This window comes from Cupressus sempervirens, chromosome 10 (genome assembly GCF_028749045.1).
Source record: "Cupressus sempervirens isolate cs-2001-9-10 chromosome 10, ASM2874904v1, whole genome shotgun sequence".
NCBI classification, from domain to species: Eukaryota; Viridiplantae; Streptophyta; class Pinopsida; order Cupressales; family Cupressaceae; genus Cupressus; species Cupressus sempervirens.
The window spans coordinates 551,566,842-551,583,347 of record NC_143127.1 but is presented as its reverse complement, the minus strand read 5'-3'; the positions used below and the strand labels follow the sequence as shown (position 1 = coordinate 551,583,347).

At 32.6% G+C, this 16,506-nt stretch overlaps 2 protein-coding genes and 1 pseudogene across 3 annotated transcripts in view; 2 read left to right on the top strand and 1 right to left on the bottom strand.

Moving 5' to 3' along the window:
- Positions 1 to 12,302, bottom strand: part of LOC149535076 (putative peptide/nitrate transporter At3g43790) — a 202,447-nt gene extending 190,145 nt beyond the window's left edge. Inside the window, exons 1-2 of one of the 2 annotated variants that reach the window (XM_089807859.1) lie at positions 11,736 to 12,302; positions 11,147 to 11,187 (exon numbers count right to left, since the gene is read on the bottom strand). In XM_089807859.1, the coding sequence (XP_089663985.1) occupies positions 11,147 to 11,187; positions 11,736 to 11,883 (189 nt within the window). In that variant the 5' untranslated portion in view covers positions 11,884 to 12,302. The remainder of the gene's footprint in view (positions 1 to 11,146; positions 11,188 to 11,735) is intronic. The other variant, XM_089807860.1, reaches the window with a different exon arrangement.
- Positions 9,168 to 9,587, top strand: LOC149535078 (dihydrolipoyl dehydrogenase 1, mitochondrial pseudogene; annotated as a pseudogene).
- LOC149535077 (uncharacterized) lies at positions 9,628 to 10,398 on the top strand. The gene has a single exon (XM_089803438.1). It carries the CDS (start codon positions 9,628 to 9,630, stop codon positions 10,396 to 10,398), a length of 771 nt encoding a protein of 256 aa, XP_089659564.1.
- Positions 12,303 to 16,506: the final 4,204 nt, after the last annotated feature.

Below are 16,506 nucleotides of genomic sequence, written 5' to 3'. Positions count from 1 at the left end.
AAATTGCCTTGCTACCAAGACTCCAACATAAGTGTTCTCTCCAAGTCCAAAAACGTCCACTTTACATTACATATAGCCTTGTATTTATAAGCTTTTTCACATAACTAACCCCTCTCCGAGTTAATAACTAACTCCATTTTACGTGTTTTGGGAGAGGTTAATTAACCTTGGCAAAATTGACCAAATATGATCTGAAACTTGTACCATAGACCTTTTGAAAGAAGGATGAATAATCAATCCTTATTGATCCCCTCCCCCAAGTCCAAAAAAGTCCACTTTACATTACAAATGGCCTTGTATTTATAGGCTTTTTCACATAACCAACCCCTCTCTGAGTTGAAAACTAACTCCATTTTACGTGTTTTGGGAGAGGTTAATTAACCTTGGCAAAAGTGACCAAATATGACCTGAAACTTGGACCATAGACCTTTTGAAAGAAGGATGAATAATCAATCCTTATTGATCCCCTTTTAATCATTTGTTCTAATTACATCGCTTTGTCAATGAACACATAACCATCTTGCCGAGAAGAGGTTAAGAAGATAAGATATTGAATTTATGTTCACCATCTCCCCAATTGTGTATCATGAAGCAACACATCTTTATAGCATTATATCAAACATTTGAAGATTGTCGCCAACAACCCATTCCAGAAGTCAAAACCCAACACAAACTTCTTTAAAGTGGGTTGACACCACTCAAATTCTACATAATATCTCCACTATTCATCATCGTATCCTTACTATGTGCACAATATTCTCTAAGAATTTGCACCTTCCTCAATATTTTCCCAAGTGACTTCTATAAATTTGATTACATATAAGGCCATGATTGGGGAGACACTTGATTTAAATGCTTAGGATGTATGCACAAAGGCATTGTGGGTAACGAAGAGTTGATTGTGAACTCTTCTTTTCATTTGAAATGTTCATTACTGAATAAATCAAGCAACTTCGTGCATTATATGCATTTGATTGTAAGTGGATAAATCTCAGCTCTTCATAATCATGTTCTTATATTTTCCTAGCATGTCTATGATTGCGGTCATAATGACAACTTTTGGGTATCTCTTCTTATTGTGTTTCCCTTTGACAGAGCTTTCTTGTCGATTCCTACTGTGCTTGCCCATATATTGCTCGAGCCTTATTTCTCAAGAGTCAATCATGGATGACATGACAATTTTGTCAAATGATTGATGCACCTCCCAGTGAGATGTTAAACTAAAGAGTTTTTCATGTCCTTGTATACATGTCAACCAGAGCCCTATCACAAAGAAAATACATTCCATGGTATGTTGATTATACAAAGCGATCATGGAATTTGGTTGTACACAATATGAATTTCATTAGCTTTAGAATTTATAAAGCTTTCTAGTTTGAACAGACACATAACCAAGACAAACATGATTCGATATCTCTTTGTGTACACATTCAATCAAGTAGCAACATTGCCTTTGTGTCTTCAAAATGGTGTGGCACTATCACTGCGGGCTCCTATTCGATATATTCTGATAATGTTTGATGCTTATTCAAACAGTCATGTCTGGGATTTAGGAGCAAGCTTTATGCCAATTTAAAACTTAAAATCATCCCCATTATCATTGTTTCAACTTGAGAGCTTTCTTATGATTATAATGGGTCTTCACTATTGGCACAGAGGCATTAATGACAATAGACTTTGCTATACAAAGAAGTAGTTCATTCTGAATTGGCATCACTCTAATAAAGGGATTCATGCCCATTTCCATTGTCATTGGCTTGCATATCTAACTGTGGGCTATGGATTAAGTGTACACCTGATGTTCTTGTGTTGGCGTTGCTTGTATCATTCCAATGGATCATGCATTCTATCAAATAGCTTGGGTGCTAATCTACATTTTGAGTTCATGACCGCCCTCATCGAGAGCATACAAAAACTCCTTGAAGTTTCCCATTCTTGATGTATACGGACATTACATGAGAATGATGTTGTGAACAATCTGACTTAAATGAATTTGTTTTAAAAGTTCCTGCAATCATTACATTCCATGGAGCCATACATTGTTGAGGTATTCTTTCAAACAGTTGTAGTGCCTTGTCTCTACACCACATTTAGCATATAGGTTAATAAGAACATTGTGTGATGCAAGACTTGCATGTATGTTGAGATAGATTTTCTAGCTAAGTTACAGTTTTCATGTTTTCATGAATCCGGAAGCCTCCATTTGTATTTTAAACATTCCTCTTATGCGCAAAACCAAAACTTTATCCTTTCCTTCATAGGCATTATGTCCAACAATTCACTGCTATTGATGAGTTTAGCTACTAAAGAAGTCCTTGAGGGTGATAAAAGTTTCACTACTCAGCTCTTGAGTTGTGGGTTCTTGCAGGCAACCTTTGAAGAATTATATCGAACAGTACATGTGCCTTTTCTTCTTCAGTTCAAACTCACCATTTAGTTATCATTGTGAAGGTTGTGATTTTAGAAACCTATGTGTTGAGAGCTTCTATCATCTCTAGCATTCTACGAGATGAAAACTCTTTAACAAACTGTCATCACTCTTGTGACATTGATGGATACCCATATGCTTCTGTAATTAGATAGAATGTTGATAGACATCTAAAAGCTCTTCAAAGCAATCTGCATTTGCATCATGCCATGGATGTATTTTTGTGTGATTCTCCATAAAATAATTAACTTTTATACAGGTTAATTAACCTCTAGCATTTGGACAAATAGGTTAAGAATCATCTCCAAAATACATGTTTCGGGTCTTATGCTTAACCTTTTCGGTTTTTGGAGGTTAAGGTTTGGGGTTCAAAATGCACATTTGAAGTGCTTTCCTTAAATCTTTATTTTTGGATGGGGGAGGTTAAAATTTCAAATGAAAATATGTGTTTTGAACCTCGTTTCTTAACCTCTTAAAGGTTTAAAGGTTAATGTTTTGATTGACACATTTTGAGAGCTTTCATTAACCTATCATAACTTGGGACTCAGGTGTCGAATTTCAGAAATTCAAAGTGTTGGGCGGAGCTAAAGATGAGTCAGAGGCATCAAGACCATAAAATCACTAAAAATGCAATAATCACGTATTCTTTAAAAGCCTAAGGTTTGGTACATTTATGACTTGTCTTGACTCAAAAAGATGGAATTTTTGTGATTTTTGCAGGTTCAAGAATAGAGGCAATACTCCATAATTATTTTGTATAAATTTCAACTTCTTTTATTCATATTGTTTACATAATCATAAATTACACTTCCTTTACTAATATTTAATAATTCCTTTTTATAGATATTAAATTATTTTTTTAAAACTCCCGCAGAAATGATTTGTCATCCCTTAAAAACTCGTCTCCTATTCCCTCATCCCCACCCATCACACCCATCTCCAGTATCTGTGAAACACTGCTGAAAACCTTATCCAAAAATGAGTCAAATTTGCTTTCAAAACCCACTTCGAGGCTTGATATTTCCCCTTTACTTTCAACTGACATTTGTCATGCAACATGAACAACCCAACAAAAACATAAATACTAGCACTTGCACCCGGAGGAGCAAGGGGTATGCCGATAGTGACAAAAAGTGAATTCTTATATACGATGGTTTCACATATATTATTTTTGGTATAATATGGACAGATTATTTTTGTTATAATATGAAGGGAAATTTAAAAGAGGAAAACAAAATAAACATAGTTTAATAATAAATAGTGGGTCACATACATATTTTGTTCTTTAATTCATTTGTCATTCTTATCCATACCACTAGTTTGTTGTAGAAAAGGATTTCTCTATCACTTTTTTGTAGAAAATTGTGAACCTTTAATGCAAGAATATGGACGTGGTATGCAAGTTATTAATAATTTTATTTGCGTTATTTTTTACTTTTACGGATAGATGGAATGCCACTTGAAAATAATTATTAAAATTCTGGCCATTTAGTGTCCACGACATAAAGGTGAAGAATAGAGTAAGGGATTCTAGTTAGTTCATCATATGTATTTGAAATCTCACCACAATATTTTCTCTAGTACGCTCAAGTTCCCCACAAGGAAAATCCAAAATGCATCTTTTCTCTAGCCAATTGAGTTTTGGGAAATTGTTGTATGTGGATGCAAGGTTTTTACTGTGGTTGGGATGCAATTGTCTAGATTTTTCTTAACAAACGCATATAAATCGTCAAAGAAACCTTAAAAATTAAAAATAAACATGACACCCCTTCTCATTCACCTTAATTTGACACTTCTCCAATAAATGAATATAATATTGAGGGTCTTCAAGACATGGCTTTTCCTAAACTCTTCCTGAATGACACTGTATTACACTTGAAACCTTGATGTAAACAAGTTGAGTTATACGAATATGTTTTGTACTTGATGAGATTTCATGATAATAGATTGGCAAGTCATTCAAGGTTCAAATATTTTGATTTGAATCTTATTATGGGACATCATAGCTAAGGACTTTCTTCTATTTCTGATGAAGAAAAGTATAGAGGTTACATTCCCACACCCCTTGATAATCTTCACCTCCACTAATAACGATTTACCTACACATGATTAGATGAAGATACTTAGAGTAAGCAATTTATTTTGCAAATCTCATTACCTGAAAAATTTAAACCAATGTGAAAATCTCAGGAATTTCTTAGTGAGCAAGGCAAAATCTAAAGTCCTTGAAGATCTACTTCTATTAAAGTTAAATGTTAGAAGATCAAAACCATTCAAAATGGTGTAAACATGATGAAAGGTAGAGTTGCATCCAATCCTCTATTTGTAGAAGCTCAAAAAAAAGCCATGCCTATTCTATCTCAATCCATAAATCTTCTATATAAGTCTTGATCAAATTAATAAACATAAACCTAAAGCCATAAGGTCAGTCATAGAGAAATCAATCCAAAAACTAATAACTAAACTATATATACTGTCACATAGGGTAAAGCTATAAAAGAGATCTTCGAGGATCCACCAAAGTCTACTAAAGATGAGAAAACAAAACCTAAAATTAGAGAAAGCCAAAAAACTTGGAACACCAAGCCACAAAATGCCCTACGCAGAAATAGGTAACGTTAAATTGTTAATTGTTCTTTTCGTCCTCCTTCAACTTTGAAAACATCAATACTGTACAATCATCTAAAAAATTTAAACAACTCCTTGGTGACATGTTCAATAATGTCCTCATTTTTCTCCTTGACCTATTGCAAAAGGCACAAGGTTGTAGCCAAAGAGTGCATAACTTTATAAATTTAGTGCAAAGTTGGCCATCGTGGAGAAGATTTTATCCAAAATATCCAACTCCTTTTTTATTTTCATGATTTCCTCGCCATTGACATCACAACCCCCATAACTACCAGCATTGGCCTTCTTACCACCAACATCAGTGACATGTGCAGAGTTGGTGTTGTTATTTTTGGTATCTTTGTCAAATAGAGACTTGTCACTACCCTTAGAATTAGTCAAGTCCTTATCCTCCACGAGAACTCCCTCTCTCATCATGATCTCCTTCATTTCTTAGTTTAGCAAAAATCCTACTAAATTAGTTGTAGAGCATGACCTTTAATATTTTGATCAATGTTTTAGTGACTTATCCTAAAGGGGTTGTCTTCTTGAAGGTTATTGACACTATGAATCATAAAAAAGATTTCTGAATATATATTTCAGATATTAGAGAAAGCAATTCTTGAAGTAGGGGTTGCAAATGTAGTTCAAGTAGTTACTGGTAGTGTAACAAATTATGTCTGATTTTTATTTTTTATTATTTGCATTGTTCCAATTCAACTTCTTGCTTCAATTTTAAAAGAATATTAAAATTAAAATGAGCAGTAGTGAGAGTAGTGGTAGTGAGGATTAATTGCCAGCCAACAATAGGCATAAATTTAAATTATAACATTTAGTTTATAATAATAATTTTTGATGAATTGAAATACCAACGTTAGTTGATAGTAAATAACATTTGATGAATTAAAATAATAGTTTTTAGTTTAGATAAATAACATTTTTGTTTGTAATGGGCAGTTTCAAATTCATCATTTTGTACTTCTAATCTAATGTCATACATAATTAGTTGTAAAACATGACCTTTAATATTTTGTTTTATACGTGTTGGTATTTATTGAGTCTAATCATTTTAAATAATGCATACAAAATTATTAGGAAAGGAGAAGAGGCTTTCCTGCACTTAACTTCATACAAATTTTAACAAAATGTTCTTACAGGATCCTCCAAGTTCAAGACTCTTAAGAAACCCAAAAGTGAGCACAAAGTCCATATGGTAGATTTTGCAACTAAGGCTAGTGAAATCCATTATTAATTTAGTAGGATTTTGGTGAAACTCAGAAATGAAGGAGATCATGGTGAGAGAGAGAGTTCTCGTGGAGGATAAAGACTTGACTAATTTTGAGGGTAGTGATACGTCTCTATTTGACAAAAAATACCAAAATAACAACACCAACTCTGCACATGTCACTTATGTTGGTGGTAAGAATGCTAATGGTGGTAGTTATGGGGGGTGTGATGTCGATGGCAAGGAAATCATGAAAATAAAAAAGGAGTTGGATATTTTGGACAAAAGCTTCTCCACAATGGCCAACTTTGCGCTAAAGTTATAAAGTTATGCACTCTTCAGCTACAACCTTGTGTCTTTTGCAACAGGTCAAGGAGAAAAATTAGGGCATTATTGAAGATGTCACCAAGGAGTTGTTTAAAATTTTCAGATGATTGTACACTATTGATGTTGTCAAAGTTGAAGGAGGACGAAAAGAACAATTAACAAATTAAGGTTACATGATTTTGCGTAGGGCATTTTGTGGCTTGGTGTTCCAAGTTTTTTGGCTTTCTCTAGTTTTAGGTTTTGTTTTCTCATCTTTACTTCAGTGGATCCTCAAAAATCTCTTTTATAGCTTTACCTTGTGTGATAGTATATATAGTTTAGTTATTAGTTTTTGAATTGATTTGTCTATGACCAACCTTATGGCTTTAGGTTTATGTTTATTAATTTAATCAAGACTTATGTAGATGATTTATTACGATCATTTCATATTTTACTATCTGGTTATGGATGTCACAGGATGAGATGAGATTATGCTAATTTTATTTTCCATTAGCTCCTGGGATGAGCTTTTGATTTTAAAAGGGAAGGGGGGAATTGATTGATAGTTTGTTGTCAGTATATTATTTATAAATTGGTATTGTTTCTTATTGTTCATGTTGTATTATTTATCTATGCCTTGTAATTTTGAGACAATCCCCTCATTTTGACAACTTTAATATAAAAACAAACATCACTTACCAAAATCTCATAACTTTCAAATAAAATTTAAACACAAAACTATCTTATAGACTATTAAAATTATACAATTCTCTATAAGAACACAAAATATCAAATTGAATCCTTCAACACGGATCCATCAAGTTCACTTGCATTGAGAAGCGCAGTGCCTCCACCCAAGCACCTGCCTCAATGTTGGTTGCATACCCTTCAAGGTTCTCAATCTTTTTCCCCCTTTCCCATTCCTTGCTGAGTTGGAAATAATTACCTTAAATAATTTTTTATTTTTTTTAATATTTCATGGATTAAGTTCCCCAGTTTCACCCTTTCATTAATAGTTAGTTCTTGCATAGCAAGAACTATTGCCCAGGTGTTTAATTAACAAATGATTAATGTTTTTTTTCTATATCCAATCAAAATGTTTCATTGCCCTCCGTTAATGTTCACTTTTTAATATTTCTATTTTTTAATTGATGAAGATGATTGACATTTATCTGCAGATTATGAAACTCAACACTTTCACAAAATTCAATGCAAGAGAAGAGGCGAAAATATAAGGATCTTGGAGTTAGATTATTGCAGACATAGCTGGCATTTTTGACATGACTTCTAGTGTCTGGGACCTGTCATTCTTATGGAAAGACCAAAACCGGCAGTGTGACTGTAGATGAAGCCTCCATATTGCATCAAAACTACGCATGAAGCCTCCATGTTGCATGAAAACTACGCATGTCCACAAAATGTTAAACCTCTTTATAACTTGGTTAAATAGCCTTCTGTGATGTAGCTAGACGCATTGGTTGTCATTCTTTTTGGTTGATTTTGGTCTTTTAGTTCCATTCCTGCCAAGGCAAAACTATTGGAAAGGGGCTTCACTTAAACCTTGATTAAACTACATTATCACGACCAATTAGAATTCAAACTAATTAGGAATTGTTTTATGTTTCTAAATAATATACAGTAACATGCTCAAAGGTTAATAATTAGAAATTTGATTCTTCACCATTGGCCTGGATAAATGGCTACAAAATTCTTCTAGAGATATGGAGTTTTTCTAGGCGAAAGAAGGCGTAAATATCGAAGCACGTCTTTCCTTCAAATTTTCTCTATTTGCTAAGTTTCGTTAAGAAAAGTTGCATATATTCTAAACAAAATATTAATTTAAAATATTCTTACGCAATGTTATTGAGCAATATATAGGTTGTTGCATATCCATAAAACTTTAGAGCTTCCCCATGAAAAGAATGTACATCTCTCAATACATTGCTCTCAACTTTACAGATTGCAGATATCTAAGGCACAGGTGTTTCAAAATTTTCTGACCCGCACAACACATGCCTCATGCTCTGTATTACCTATGTACAGATTGACACATGGTCTCTCCACTTGATGTGCCTTATCTTATTTGCATTGACATTTATATTAATGATGGCCATATTTGAGCAAGAACTTTCAATGTTCAAGAAGCAAAAACTGTTACTGTTTGTTGTTCTAAAATGTCTATTACAATAAAAGCATGGACAATGCTAGTAAAGGTTGTAGACTTTGGCTTTACACGAGCCAATTGGATTTTCTTAAAAAACTAGTACATTCAGCATTTTTTTAACCATTGCATTCCTTATTCTTATAGATATTGTTGCTAACGATCATTATTGGTTTTATTTTTTCATATTTTATTTGCAAAAGAATTTGCTAAAAGTCTATTTATGACTCATTTCTTGAGATATCTGGGCATTTTACTTGATAGTCTGATTGTCTTGTAGTAATTAATGAACTAATTGAAGAATTTATTTTTGCAGGATCTATCACAGTGGAAAGAAAGTAATGGCAAGAATTATAGTTGTAGCTTGCAGCTCCACTTCTTCAAATAATTTCAAATTGCAATATTGTGTAGGATTTAATAGCTACTGACTCCAATTCAAAATGAAGGCTATGACTGGTTTGACAGAAGGAATTGAAGAGCTTTTTGAGAAGAATAAAGTCACTTATGTTAAAAGTGCTGGGAAGATTGTATCTGGAAGTGAAGTGTTCGTGGATCTTGTAGATGGTGGAAATAATACTGTGAAAGGGAAGCATATAATCATAGCAACCGGTTCAGAAGTGAAACCCCTTCCTGGAATTTATATTGATGAAAATAAAATAGTTTCATCCACTGGAGCGCTATCACTTAAAAAGGTACCAAAAAAACTCGTTGTGATTGGTGCAGGATACATCGACTTAGAAATGAGTTCAGTATGGGGAAGGTTGGGCTCTGAAGTTACCGTCGTAGAATTTGGTTCTGACATAGTTCCATCCATGGATGGGAAAATTCGAAAGTCTTTTTTGAAGATATTAGAGAAATAGAAGATGGAATTTATTCTGAAAACTAAGGTGACTGGTGTTGATGCTTCAGGACCAGGTGTCAAAATTAATACTAGAGCTAGATTTGGGAGGTGAGCAGACAACATTTGAGGCAGATGTAGCTACCACTGTCAGTGGAGATCCCTTTGCAGCATCCATGAATGTCTCGGATGATCTATTCAGTGGTGCAGTACCCAATTCATCAAATGCAGGTGATCCCTTTTTGGATTTATCATTTGGGGCAACCGCTGGGAGAAACGGTGATCCACAATTTGTGGATCCACTTAATTCGTTTGCTTCCTCAACCAAAGCACCTGCTAAAGCTGCCGATCCATTTGAAGCGTTAAACAAAAGTTTTATTTCTCAGAAACAGGTCACACAAGGGAAGAGTAAAGATCCCCTGAATTCTTTATTCACGTCTTCTGCTACTGGTAGCCAGAGAGGTTTTACAAGTCAACCACTTTCTGAGACTGATGATTGGGGCTTGGACAGTGATTTTGGAGGTGCTGACACAGGTCCAACAATGGAGCTGGAAGGGCTTCCTCCTCCTGCAGGAGTCAATATTTCAATAGCGAAAGATAAAGGTATGGAGAGTTATAAGCAGGGTCAATTTGCAGAGGTCATAAGGTCGCTCTCATGGCCGAAGGTTCTTTTAGAAAAAGGCGGCAAAGACTATGGTGTTTCTGCAGAGGTATTAACTTGTAGGGCAATCGTGCTGAAACAACTAGGTGCTTCTCTCTTTGGCTCTGATCTAAGACGAGGTCTTTATAGAATGAGAAGATCGCTTAGATATTATATCAATTTGCAAATCTAATTTGATTCTGAGAATTTGCTTAGATATTATATCAATTTGCAAATCTAATTTGATTATGAGAATTTGTAAATCTTATGTCATCATAAGCACATGATTGAAAACTGCGATCAGCCGTCAAAAACAACTAGCTGTTTCAAGGTGTTGGACAGGTTTATATGAAATGCCCACCTATAATAGCCTATCGGCTAAGTAAAGAGCAACAATTTGGCTGCGGATAGTTAACAAAGTTCCAAAAGAAAACGCTGAAACAGATAATGAACAGAAAAATACTTCGTGTTAGGACTAATTGTCTTTCCGGGCGTGGACGATTTATTTTTACTATGGAAAGAATTTCATGTCGTTTAACAGTGAGAAAGAGATAAAAATAAATCCCCAAAGGTTCAAATGTTCGGTTTTGATTATGACTTATTTTATGCCAGCACTGCACATTTATGCAGAGCCCAAACAGTAATCAAGGGCGATTTACGACCACAAAATATAATATTGTGTCCCATGCGTTCTTCATTGCCTGCATTTATAAACCATATGCTCAACGAATAATTATTTTAAAAAGAGATTTTCCTGAACCTAGATTCACTCCTTTGCCAATTTAGACTTTTCGGAAACTTCAAAAGAGATCAATAAACCGAACAAAGAGCTCCCGACATTTTTCCATAAAAAACGATTTTGGACGGTAAAACACACGTACAGTTGAAGAAAACAAAATGTGAAATTACGAAAGAGTAGCAGATTGAGTAAAAAGACATACCATAAAATAAAGGAACGGGAACAAGGAAGATGTCGGAAGAGCTGCAAAATGCCCAAACACCGAAGCAAAATATAAGTACCGATAAGACTATATTGTATGAATTAAAATCAAACAAAAGATTTTCGATTTGCAGAAGTGCGGAGTTCCGTCCTCTGGAAGAACACACAAATCATATAATCAAAAAATAAATAAATAAAGAGTTATTTCCAGAACACATAAATAACGTCACAATATGCAGCCTCCCATGTTTAGATAACTATTTTCCAAACTCGAAACAACTCATCTGCCTCAGAAGACGGCTAAAACAAAACCTATAGCTGCCGGATGAATTTCAGTAACATGCGTGCAGATAAATATTAGCTTAAAAGTCGACGACTCCAATTCTTCACCAAACAATTTATTAAAAAGCCAAGCTTGCACATAACTCCATGCAGACTCTCTTTCAATCTTATATTATGCGTACAAGGATATGAAACAGCCTTTGACAGTTCCCAAACCAGGTAGAAGAAAACACATTTTTAAACAATCGGAAGAATAAATGAAAAGCATTACAGGTGAAACAATGGTAAGAAAAGATGGAAATTGTTACAATTGCAGAGAACAAGCAACGCAACAAGGCTCAAATCTTTAATAGGATAGCCCTTTTGCGTTGCTTTACGCAGGTCAACTTTGCAGCCGGGGCAATTCTCATAATATTTGGCGCCGTTGTTTAACAGCGGCTCCTTGCAACGATCCATTCCCCTCGATTTCAAGCTCGAAATTACCCGACTTGAAGAAATTTCGCTCTGCCAATAGTTATAGCACAGAGAACTGTGTTGATATAATTTATAAAAATGCTGTAAGGACTAGATTATCTCAACATGTTTTGAAACGTCTTCTATTTGCCTTCAACAACCATGAATGCAGACATTCATATATTCATTTAACAGAACATTTGATTTAGAATAAATTTCATCACGAAATAAGTCGACATATTACATCATTAAAAACATGTTTTAAAAGTGTGAGTCGGAGAAAGTGAAAACATAATATCAAATTATTAAAGCCTAAAATGCTTCGGTGAGTTCAGCTGTGGGATTATATCGCTTTTAAAACAAGAGCTCTTTGGAACTGGAGTCCCTGCCTTTGGACATTATAGCAAACAACAAGCCTTCACAATTTTTTTTTGTTAAATTGTCTTTTTTTCATCCTTTGCTTCTTTTTTTAACCAACAATAGACAAGTTTTTTCTATCGAATATGACAAAACTTTTTAAATTTTATTTAATATCTTTATGCAACACACTTTATTAATTTTTCATTTTTTCTTATTCTTTTTTTAACCAACAAATACCAAAAAAATTCATTAATTTTTGTAGATTTTAAAAATATATACACAAATTTCTTTTTTTAACCAACAATAGACAAGTTTTTTCTATCGAATATGACAAAACTTTTTAAATTTTATTTAATATCTTTATGCAACACTTTATTAATTTTTCATTTTTTCTTATTCTTTTTTTAACCAACAAATACCAAAAAAATTCATTAATTTTTGTAGATTTTAAAAATATATACACAAATTTCTTTTTTTAACCAACAATAGACAAGTTTTTTCTATCGAATATGACAAAACTTTTTAAATTTTATTTAATATCTTTATGCAACACACTTTATTAATTTTTCATTTTTTCTTATTCTTTTTTTAACCAACAAATACCAAAAAAATTCATTAATTTTTGTAGATTTTAAAAATATATACACAAATTTAAAAGTTAGAGAACAAATCTTAATATTTTAATATAGTAAAATACTGTTGGTTGAATTAATTGTACTTATGCACAAAATAGAAAAAATTAGATTGCTATCTCATTGGCAAAAGCTTTAAGAAACATTGTAATTTAAGAATTATACATATATAACCTGTTTGTCAAATGTCAAACATGTTAAATATTTTGTTTATATTATAAAAATTTATCATGTAATTTGATATTCCAATAGCTAAATAAAATTGTATGTTATTAAGAACTTCTCCTCTAATCCTTTTAATAAAATATTCTTCCTTTAAGAAAATTAAATAAAAATATATAAAATATTATATATATTATCCAATATATTCCAAAATATTTAAGTTATTCAATATTATCTTTTAAAATATTATACTAGGCCTAAAAAGTCTTTTAAAAGGTTGTAAAACCAATTGAATATTATTTTTACAGCCTAAATATAATCATTCGAAGCAACTTTAAACCTAAATGTCTCTCCCGATTATGTTCCTCATTTATATTTTCTTGATTCATAAAAACTTTATGGTATATGGAAGCGCCGAATATTTATCTAATTTAATGTCTCCATTCACACCTGCTTACATGTAGAGATGGAATTCGTGAAGGACATTTTGCTTTATTTTAAACTCGGCAACAGAGATCCGATTTCTCAATCCATGATGGGCCAAAAATTTGTTCACGCTGCCCGAAAACATTAAATAGCCTCTGTAGCCTCTGCCAACACCACCTTTAAATTCCTGAATTTCGATTGACAAAAATACTCATAAATCCCAAGAAATTATCCTTTGACGAATCAAAAATTCAGAATTTGTATTCTATAATTGATTTTTGAAATCAAACTTTAGAAAATATCGTGCATTGGGACTAAAAATATACGTGTCTATTTTCGTACTTGTACTTGTAATGATTGTTGATCATGCCTATGCCTTTTCAACTATTTGACGATATTATGTTTTCACTTTCTTCGACTCACACTTTTAAAGCACATTTGTATATTTATTTCCTCTTATAGTATATTTGTATTTTTCTTTCTATAGCACATTAATATTTTCTTTCCTCTTGAAAAACTAGGCAAGGTGTACAATGAAACTTTGAAGTACTCAATCTATATTTAATATATTTATAGCACATTTGTATTTTTCTTTCCTCTTGAAAAGACTAGGCAAGGTGTACAATGAAACTTTGTAGTTCTCAATCTATATTTAATATTTAAAGAGCTTTCAACATAGGTAAGGACAAGGACATATTTTTATAGTTCTTTGTTTTAGGCAAGACATTATTGTATTGATTGAAATGCTACTGTTCAAAATTTTAAAATAGATAAAATTATATATTTGACTTTTTTTTGTCTTTGGTACATTCTCTTTCGACCAAAGTCTAGATTATGTGGATCAGAACTCAAGCCCTCCCAAATAAAAAACTCACAAATTACTATTTGTTGTAGACTCTAACCTATTAATATACATTTATATTATTTATTATATATTTATATTAATTTAAAGTTATTTTAGAAACTTTTCTCCTTTTTATAGTTTTTTACATGTTATTAATTTTTAATTATAAATTTTTCATAACAACTTTTTATATATTACTAAATTATATTTATTATTTTCTAGTTCATATTATTTAAAAACAAAGTGTCCCTATGATATTTCTATCTAAATGTATAGTTTTTTAGTCAAACTCATTGGTCCATGTTTCATGAGTAGTGGAACACGATCTAAATAATGCTCACAATGTGAAGCATAGGGACTTTCTAAGGTCATCCATCTGAGTACTACTCTAGCTCGAACATGTTTGACTACATAATTTCCTCACGATAAGATATGTATTTGAGTTTATTGCATGTAAGTTTTTCAAAAAATATCTAATCTTTAAAATAAATAAAATTAATTCATATAGATTGTTGATTTACTGCATCATTCCAATTCTATAATTTGTTACCAATAATCTTATGTTTTAATTTATATAAGAGCCCATTCTATCCCTCTTGATGTTTGAAACTAATTCAGACTTTTTGAAAATAGAAATGCATATTAGGAATAGGAATGGCTATTCCAATAAAATTTATATTTTGAAATGGACATAATCTCATTTTTGAAACAAAATAAGAATATATATTCATATCCCCTATTCCAATTACAAAAAATAGAAAACATATTCATCGTCTCCTATTCCAATTAAAAAAAATAGAAAACATATTCATGATTTCCTATTCCTATTCCAATAACCAAACTACCCCAATATCTTGTTCTCCTCCTGCATTTTGCATTTTTGATGTCATTGAGTTAGCGTACTGGCAATTAAACCCTTCCGAGGACATTTCTCAGATGTCATTCTTCGAAGAATAATTTTTGTGCAGATCTAATAAGTTCTGGAATAAAGATAAACAGCGGCGGAGCGGAAAAAATGGTAGGAGGCGGCATCGAAGTCGTTGATTCTCCCACTTGGCTACACTGAAGGGAGCCCTGAAATGGTAACGTTGGGTGTCCTTACTTATATTGATGATATTTGTAGTTGAGTTTGGTAGGACCAAAACCCTCGACGGGACATGGAAGATGGATGAAAAAATGAAGGCATTCTCATGAATTCTATTCCTTTCAATAAATGATGTAAAAAGTAAACACTGTCAGATCTTACAATATGTCTTAGGAACAACCGCTTCTGCAAAGAATCACCAATCTAGAGTTATTTCATTATTTATCCATTTCAAAACAATGGGTGACGCTACAATGTACAAGAACGCTTACAAATCTGGTTGAGAAAATTAAAACAGAACAACTATTGTAAAGAAAACAAGGGTTGCACTGTCGCTCGAGTCCCTGTCAAGTCCCTGTCAAATGCGAGAAGCATGCCAAAGAATGATGGAATTTGAATTGATTTATTTGGCAATTTTCCTTGTATCTTTTCAGTGGCTTTGTTTAACTTCAGAAGGAACTTTGTACTTCATTTTTTTTTACTATACTGCAAATTTTTAGATTGCATCAGCATATAACAGAGAGACAATCATATACTCGTGTCTATATTCACTCTTCACTATTTTTAAGTCCAATGCTGGAAACTTTTTTTTTTCAAAAATGATTATTTACCTAATCGGAAGTAATAGGCGGCCATACTATGGAATCAAAAGAGGGAAGAGAGACATTTGTAGAAGGGGTGGTGCTTGTTGATGTCTAATTTGAACTAATTTTTAGCCTCTCTTTTTGTTCTGCAACATCTTCAATATCTGGTCCTGCAAAAAAAAAAAATATCCAAAGAATACAAAATATTATTCTAACATTTTTAGAAATACTATAGATTTCACAAGAATTTATGCATCGGATTCATCGAATTATTTCCACTCAAAACATGCAAATAAACCCAACTCAACAAGTAATCTAGCTCTCCAACCAAACCATGCATAGAGATATGCAAACTACAATGCTCCACCTTCTAATAATGATAGTTGCCACACTTTCAAATATTTTAGGTAATATTCTTATAGAAAAAAAAGAAAGATTGCCAGAAAAGATAGCAGCAACCAATAGAAAAAAATTAATTTATATAAATGACATCAAAAAAATCAATATTTTTAAAAAATTATAGGCTTAGAGTGT

What these genes read in the sequence shown, in the direction of transcription:
- LOC149535077 (XM_089803438.1), top strand. Translation starts at nt 9,628, where the DNA reads ATGCTTCAGGACCAGGTGTCAAAATTAATACTAGAGCTAGATTTGGGA.